The sequence below is a fragment of the Nansenia antarctica genome (genome assembly GCF_963989245.1).
Source record: "Nansenia antarctica genome assembly, chromosome: 10".
NCBI lineage: Eukaryota > Metazoa > Chordata > Actinopteri > Argentiniformes > Microstomatidae > Nansenia > Nansenia antarctica.
This window is the reverse complement of record NC_137680.1, coordinates 30,455,602-30,463,411: the sequence shown is the minus strand read 5'-3', so window position 1 is coordinate 30,463,411 and position 7,810 is coordinate 30,455,602. Positions and strand designations below refer to the sequence as shown.

Here is a 7,810-nt window from a genome sequence, read left to right as displayed (position 1 = left end):
GCTCTCACAGCAGCCCATGCATCAGCAGCAGCACCACCAGCCCATGGGCCCCCGCCTCCCCCCCCGCCAGCCCTCCACGGCCTCCCCGGCCGAGACAGAGGACGAGGGGGTCCGTGGCGGCGGCGGCGGCGGGGCCACCAAGACTCGCCCCAGCGGGGGTAAGATCTCCCTGGAGGCCCTGGGCATCCTCCAGAGCTTCATCCAGGACGTGGGGCTGTACCCGGACGAGGAGGCCATCCACACGCTCTCGGCCCAACTGGACCTGCCCAAGCTCACCATCATCAAGTTCTTCCAGAACCAGCGCTTCTACGTCAATCACCCGGCCAAGCCGCCCAAGGAGCCCAGCAACAATACCACCACCACCAACAACAACAACAACAACAACAGCAGCAACACCACCACCACCAGCAGCAACAGGAGCAGCCCGGCTTTCGAGGAGGACTTGTCGGACTTCAGGGAGGGCGGCGAGATACTGAAGGAGCTGGAGGAGAGCACACAGACCAACAGCGCCATCTTCTCCATCAAGATCGAGGAGCACCTGGCCCGGGCAGAGGCCCGCGCAGAGGCCCACTCAGAGTCTGAGCACGAGGCGAAAGAGTAGAGCAAAAAAAGTGTTTGCTAACGCAGTCGGAACACTGTGCTAAAAAGAGTTGTGTGTGTTCTTATGCACCCGAGACTGAATGCTATGCTAAAGGGGTAGTGCTCTGGAGAGCGCAGTGCGACGGCTGCGGAGTAAAGAGTTAGTGTTTTTATCAATGCAGAGTCTGGACTCTATGCGTAACAGGTAGTGTTTATATATCAATTGCAGACTGAAAGGCTACGCTACGCTAGTGTTCTCACACTGGAAACCCCCCATTTCCACAGACTCAGTAATACGGAGAGAGTATTACGTTTTCTGATTTTGTAAAACTTGTATTATTCACTGTAAAGACTGATGATGCATCATTTAAATAACCTGCACAAAAAAAAATATTCTAAGTATGTTGCCGTGGATATTTGCTGACTGCACTTGATGTCTGTTGTTTTACACTGATTTCCTTTCTTTATGAGCTACTGATTTAAAGAAAAAAAAAAAGAAGAAAAAAAAGGTCCCCTGGAGTTTGATAGGTGTTTACGTACGTGGTGTTAACTGGATTTTTAAAATGCATATGAAACCGAGGACCAATGGATGACAAGGCCTTAATGATGAGGTACGAAGTCTGGAGCCTGCTGGCAGATTAGTTATTCTTTTAAAAAGCGAAAAACGTGATTACAGATCACTCAAACTCTGGAACGCAAAACCCACCCCAGGTGTATCGCCGAGAATAGCTCAATCTTGACATATTATTTGTTAGGAAGAAATATAAATATATATATAGACATATATTAACTGTAAAAAAAAGAAATACAGTCTTAAAGAAACTATGCCAACAAATGCCTTGTACTATATGGCACTGCCGATGTTAGATTATTTTGCGAAACCTTTGTCACTGTAACTTTCTGAACCGCCACACAGTTTAAAATGTGAATCACAACCTCTGTTTTTTGTTGTCTTACATTATTTATTTGCAGTTCATGGAGTGTTTCTGATGTAATTACTTTTTTTGGAAAGTTTATGTTACATAGCGCTTTTTTAATTTCACTGATCCTTTTCTATTTATAAATGTAATTTTGATGGGCAGTAAAAACAAAAAGTGTCTTAACGTTTTAAATGGAAAATGTGCTTTAAAGGTTGCCTATAAAAAGTGCTGTATGTCAAGCAACTCATGCTACAAGCTTCACAATTAATGTTGTATGCAATTTTTACTATCATGCAAATAAGCCTAGGTAAATAACTAACCTATAGAACACCTTAGAGAGAAAAACATATGCAATCTGTGTGAAAATCAGTGTCTGCAATGTGTCTTCCTTTGGTTAACAATCCAATTCAAAGCTATTCCTGTATAAATATTCTGTATAAAAAAAGTGTTTCTTTTTTATGAGTTTATTTCAATGAGAACACCAGTTATTTTGTTACAACTGACTGTTTTATAAGTGTTTCTCGGTTTCTTTATGCAGAAATGTTCTAACTAGGAGTGGTTCTTGATTGTTAATGACACAATTAAACTGTTTGTATTGTACCCCAGATTCTTGGCATTAATGTGACCAGACTCCTTATACCCGAAGAGAGTTTAACTTAAACATTGTTTGGGAATAGTACACAATACAGTACACAAACAAAAGTATATTTCGGAACAGATACGTGAATTATTTAGATGCAAGCACATATCACGAAATATGTATTTGTTGTTATTGTAAATATCAAATTTTATGAATGATTGTCTTGTAAATATTTTAATTCTGTGAGCAAGTGCATTGAAAATGTTCACAACATTACCTGTATAAAATTGCACCTTTCCATTCCTTTTAAAACTGTACCATGATGAGCTCTAAATGCATTTCCACGTATCTTGCTCAGTATCTCTGAGGTACATGTGAGAATTTCAATAGGGTTCTGATACCTGTGATTAACTAAGCCCTCTACGGGGAGATAACGTGTAAAGACAACACCGGTGTCCTGACCCTTCCCTGAACCCTAGGTGAACTCAGGTGTTTGATGCACATGGTAATCAGTACTCCCACCTGTTAACACCCTCAGATACATGCCAGCCAGGCTGGGTTGATTGGTTTCCCTCCATGTTTTGCTCTTTTTTTCTCTCAAAATAAAGGCCACAGTGTAACATTGCGTGTGTTTGAAGGTAACAGCGAAACGTACAGTACCGGAGCCGGAAACGCATTCAGAGATGGGGAAACTGAAGGGAGTTCGTTAGTTCCAATTGAATGCGGGGGTGGTCACAGTTCCCTATGCCCTGTGTATAATATTTACATTGACATTTACATTTTTGGCATTAAGCGGACGCCTTATTCTAAAGCGACTTACAATCAATACATTTGACAAGTGAATCATCAATCCACCAGTCGTAGCAGGAAGAGTAATCTAGCTCAGGCCAGGGGCCATTGGCAGTCGTCGTGATAGAAGAAGAAATATTTTTTTCTTTGACGTAGACACTGGAGAAACAGTACAAGGGGGTAGTAGAACTCTTAGGAGACACAGTATAGGGGGAAGCAGGTGTCTATGGAGACAGTGCTAGGGGGTAGTAGATACCTTAGGAGGAACAGTTAAGGTGTAGCCTGAAGAGATGGGTCTTCAGTTTCCAACTGAAGATGGGGAGTGACTGCAGTTCTGACAGCCGTGGGAAGCTCATTCCACCAGAGGGGAGCGAGACTGCCGCGTTGGCGTAGAGGTGGTGGAGCCAGTTGGCCAGCAGAGGTGGAGGAGCAGAGGGAACGGGCTGAAGTTTGGGGGGGTGACCATTGCTTGCACGTAGGCTATAATGTAAGCATCAGCGTAGGGAAGTGCACAGCCTTATGGAAGGGCAGGTGCCCTCATCATCACATACAGGACCACACAATAATATTCAATGACAGCTGTCTACAAGTTATCTCAAGTTATCTCTGATATCCAAATAGAGAAAGCCCTCACATCCTCCTCAACATGTGTCTAACCCAATCCAAATGCTATTACTTCTACCTATTCTCCCACTTCATTCTCACCGTTGTTGACTGAGGGATCTATGTGTTTGTCTCGGCTCCAAAGTGTTTGTTTGTTTGTTTTCTATTACGGGAGACGGTGGGCAGATGCCTGGTACTTCTCCACGCTGACAGTGGGGGAGAGTTTAGGCAGGAAGCTTCTGGAAGCTTCTGCACCGTGAGAGATGTCAAGTATCCTCATGGGCGGTCGTAGGCGAGGGAGAACCCTCATTCCTTTATTAACAGATGAATAACTCACTCCCTGCTGCGTTTAACAGAAAAATAACACCTGCGTCTCTTACAGACGGTCAAAAATAGACACCATACCAGTATACTTTATTCACGATATCAATACCAGAGATTCCGATGAGTCAGTGTGCCCCTCATTCCCATAGACAACCATTTACAGTATGCTAGCTATGTTAGCATTTGGTAGAATGATGGAAATGCAGCGTATGGGAAGCAAACACGTGGAATAAGGTTTAGCCAGAGTAGTTAGTTAGTACTTCTGGGAGTAGTCACCTTAACACCTGTTTTGTATGAATGGTTTTGTCGCCAAATAAGTGGTGACAAAGCATTGCACTGTCAATGATTTGCTGATGTACCATTAGCTACAGGTATACCCACATCTTAAAGCTCCCATCGGGCTTAATCAGTCAGTAACTGACAGAGCCCACTAATCCCATCATGTGGTTCAGTCCCCCATTACTGATTCTTTTGCACAGTGAGACCAGCAAAGAATACCTTGTTGTAAGCCGTCACGGAGTAGTCAATGTGAGCACAGTCGTGTCTAAATGGAAGATGATCATCTATCAACACACCGTTTACACACCAAGCCATGCATGTGCTGTATTTAAAGGCCTGGTGGTGCTGATTTATCGGCCAACGCCGTGGTAATGTTTCTGCAACGTTTACCTCCAGATTAATAGAGATGTTCTACCCAGGGTTTCTGTACAACAAGAGGCAAGTCTGCCTCGTGCAGGGGGGAGGCCTCGGTGTCTACCCACAGGCCCATGGGACTACGCAATAAATCAAACAGGAAACGCAGCAGAAGGCCTTAATAAAGTTATTCTAATGATAGCCATCTCCGCGGAATCGCCCAGCGTAAATCAGGAAGTTTCTCCTTCTTCTTCTTCTGCATTAGTATTAGAATCAAGTGGTTCTTCTTCTTTTTTCTTTTTTTTCCAGAAGCGAAGGAGCGGAAACAGAAGGTTGTGGGTGTGGAAATTAATAACATTTATTGCCACGCTGCTTTCTCTTTCTCCTGTGCTTTCTTGCCCTTTGCCTCCAGGTTTGATCCAGCCGAGATTATACAAGGACCTGCTCGGGGGGATTGAGGCATCTTTCTCAACACATTAATTTGAGCATCATCACACTCACATGAATATGCATGGTAATTCGTAGAAAAGTGGCACAAGGCCCCATATTATCATAATTAATTTTATTAGCATGTTTTAATGTTCTTTTCAGTATGCTGCTAAACATGTTTGCAGCCGGATGGTATTGCTATAACTTTGTGAAGCACATTGAAGGACTTAATAAGTGCGATTCAGCGACGTCTACAACTTTCCCACTAAAAAAGAGCTAAAAAGGTGTTTGTTTTTCGGGGACAGCACAAACGTACTGTATGATCTAGTGACATTGTTCAGGTATAACTCGGCATTAAGTGGTCTTTCCTATGATTGATTCCAGTCAAGATATTTGAGACAGGGGCGCGCGTAAGTGGTGTACCACACAAAGGCGCAGACCATATCATCGCAAGGTCGCTAGTTCGATTCCAGCCATTGGCCTGCATGTCATCCCTCCTCTCTCTCACCCATCCTACCTGTCAATCTCTACTGTCTCTGTCCGAATAAAGCAGAAATGCCCTAAAAAAAATTATATATATATATATTTTTTTTTTTTAAATTGGCAGACAGACATGCTGTATCTCCCTGGCCTCTATTGCTCCCTGCTCCAAGACAAAACAATCTTTGTCTGAAAAGGACAGCAGTCATAACAACACAACCATGTCTCCGCTTCTCTGAAGATAATCACCTTTGTGTTTATAGTTTATGGCTGTTGAGCTAGATATTGTGGAATGGGAAGGTAGATGTAGAGCATGAAAGGAACTACAGTTTGCCTTCAAAGGCTAGACAAAATCTGTTTTAAAAAAGGCGATCTGTCGTATGTGACAGATTTCAGTTGAGGAATAACTGAAGACCTAAAGTTTTGTTGCACACTCTGGCCAGTCTCCACAGCCAGCTCAAATGGCACAGTGTCCAAGGCTGTCTGACATCTACATCTATTAAACCAACAGAGTCCAAACTTTGCACATCACCCGCGTACGTACTGTATACTGTCATTTTTCCAAGTGCCTCTTGTCTCCAAGCCAAAATTGAAATGTTGCCCAGCAACTGCACAGTGGGAAAATACTTGCCCGTAGCCAACCCATTTATATAGGAGTCTTTTGACAACACATTATGAATGCTCTGCTTGCAATTGTGTGTAATTTAAACCTATGTGTTTAATGTACGGTGTACACAAGTACAGAAGATTCTGTGGTGACATTTCCCTTTAAGAAGATAAGTAGTGGTCAGAAGCGTGCTGAGTGTCCCCAGTCCGTGGCAGGGGGGGAGAGGGAATCTGCTCTCTTCTCTAAAGGCAGAGAAGCACACAGTCCTTCCTGTACTCCCAGTGAGAGAGACAATTACACTCAACAACAACATCCTCCCCGTTTACCGAGTCTATGGTCTGTTGTTCATTCTCTAGAAATGTAGCTGAAGTGGCCTCTTGTTATCTGAAGTACTCATTGAACCCATTTTCCTTTTTTAAACCTGTCTACTCGCTTTCATTTTAAAGCAATAACCCATTGATGAACAACACCACTCAAACTGCAGCCACTCGTTTCGATGGTTCCACTTAGGCAGTGACCAAAACAGACTCCACGAGTCACATCACGTCTCCCAGCCATTGGTTTGTTATTGAACTGGAGAGTTGCTCGATACTTGTCTGATGAATTATGTTTAATTTTATTCGAGATGTTTCTCATTTTGTAAAGCAAACATTGACATTGACAGTATGGTGCATTGGGGGGCTTACTTTTGGGGCACTGTACCTGGGAAGAGTAGATGTGACAGACCTGAGAAACTCATTTGACTAATAAATGAATGACTGTGTGTTGAGGCTGGTAGAGGTAGAGATTGGAGGACAGGCTCATTGTAATGCATGGAATGGAATGAGGGATGGTATCACAAACACACGTGTCCGATACCATTCCTCATTCCACTTCATTCGTCACAATCAGCCCGTCCTCCGATTTCTACCCCCACCAGCCTCCACTGATCTACAGCATGTGAGTGAGGTGATTTGTGGATACCTTATTCAGACACTCCTCTCCCCTGAACATAATTGCACTGTGACAGATGGGGAATGGACGAATGCACAAGTACGGAAATACGTGCCCAAGGTTTTCAAACAGAGCAGAACTCAACTGGCAGTTCCCTGAAGTGGTTCTGACATCCGACTTGACTTATCATCACAGCTTCTTCATACTTTTTTCTAATGTGACATCCAAAACCATACTATATACTGTACGTAATATAAAAGCACACCTTTTTGTCAATCTAATTCTCGAACCATACATTACCTATCAATGAACAGGTATAAGTGATGCAGTGCCGTTTGTGGACTCACCTTTTTCAGATTAGCACGATGCTAACAGAGGAAGCCTTGTGAAGCCCTCAGCGTTATACCCTGTTCTTCTTAGTACCCACACTGGGGGGGGGGGGGAATGGTAAAGAGGAGAAAGAAGCAGTTAAATTGCCTAAACAGCTGTGGAGGGGATGAATAACTCGTTAGCTCTGTGCATTTTAAGTCATCAAATCCCGAACCTCCTCACCTCCCCCTCATTTGCAAAAGGGACAGGAGTGAGGTGCTAATTAACGTGATAAAGAGAACAAATCTGATGGAAGCGAATTATTTCTTTTTTTTTTTGTGGGTGGGGGGGTTCGGGGTTTGGAGGCTGGGGTGGAGGGGGGCGGGGGGGGGGGGGTGTACTGTTACATCTGTATTCTCAAACACTCAGGGAAGGTGTTACTTTCATGTTTAATTAATTAAACATTCTCTTTAGCTGCATCTTGATAAATATGATCCAATTAGAAATAGAGGAGAAATGTTTACTGCTAATTAAAGGTTGATTTCAAGGGGAAAAAAGTGAAAAGTTTAAGTACAGACTCTCTGTGTTACTATAATGAGCACTAAAGTTAGAATAAAGTCCCAT

General features: G+C 43.4%; 1 protein-coding gene across 1 annotated transcript in view; it reads left to right on the top strand.

The window, feature by feature from the left end:
• The window catches only part of satb1b (SATB homeobox 1b), a gene marked incomplete at both ends in the record, with an annotated part of 37,714 nt that extends 37,113 nt beyond the window's left edge, over positions 1 to 601 (top strand). Inside the window, 1 exon segment of the mRNA XM_080540844.1 lies at positions 1 to 601. This exon segment is cut by the window's left edge and continues 77 nt beyond it. Within this exon segment, the coding sequence (XP_080396970.1) occupies positions 1 to 601 (601 nt within the window).
• Positions 602 to 7,810: the final 7,209 nt, after the last annotated feature.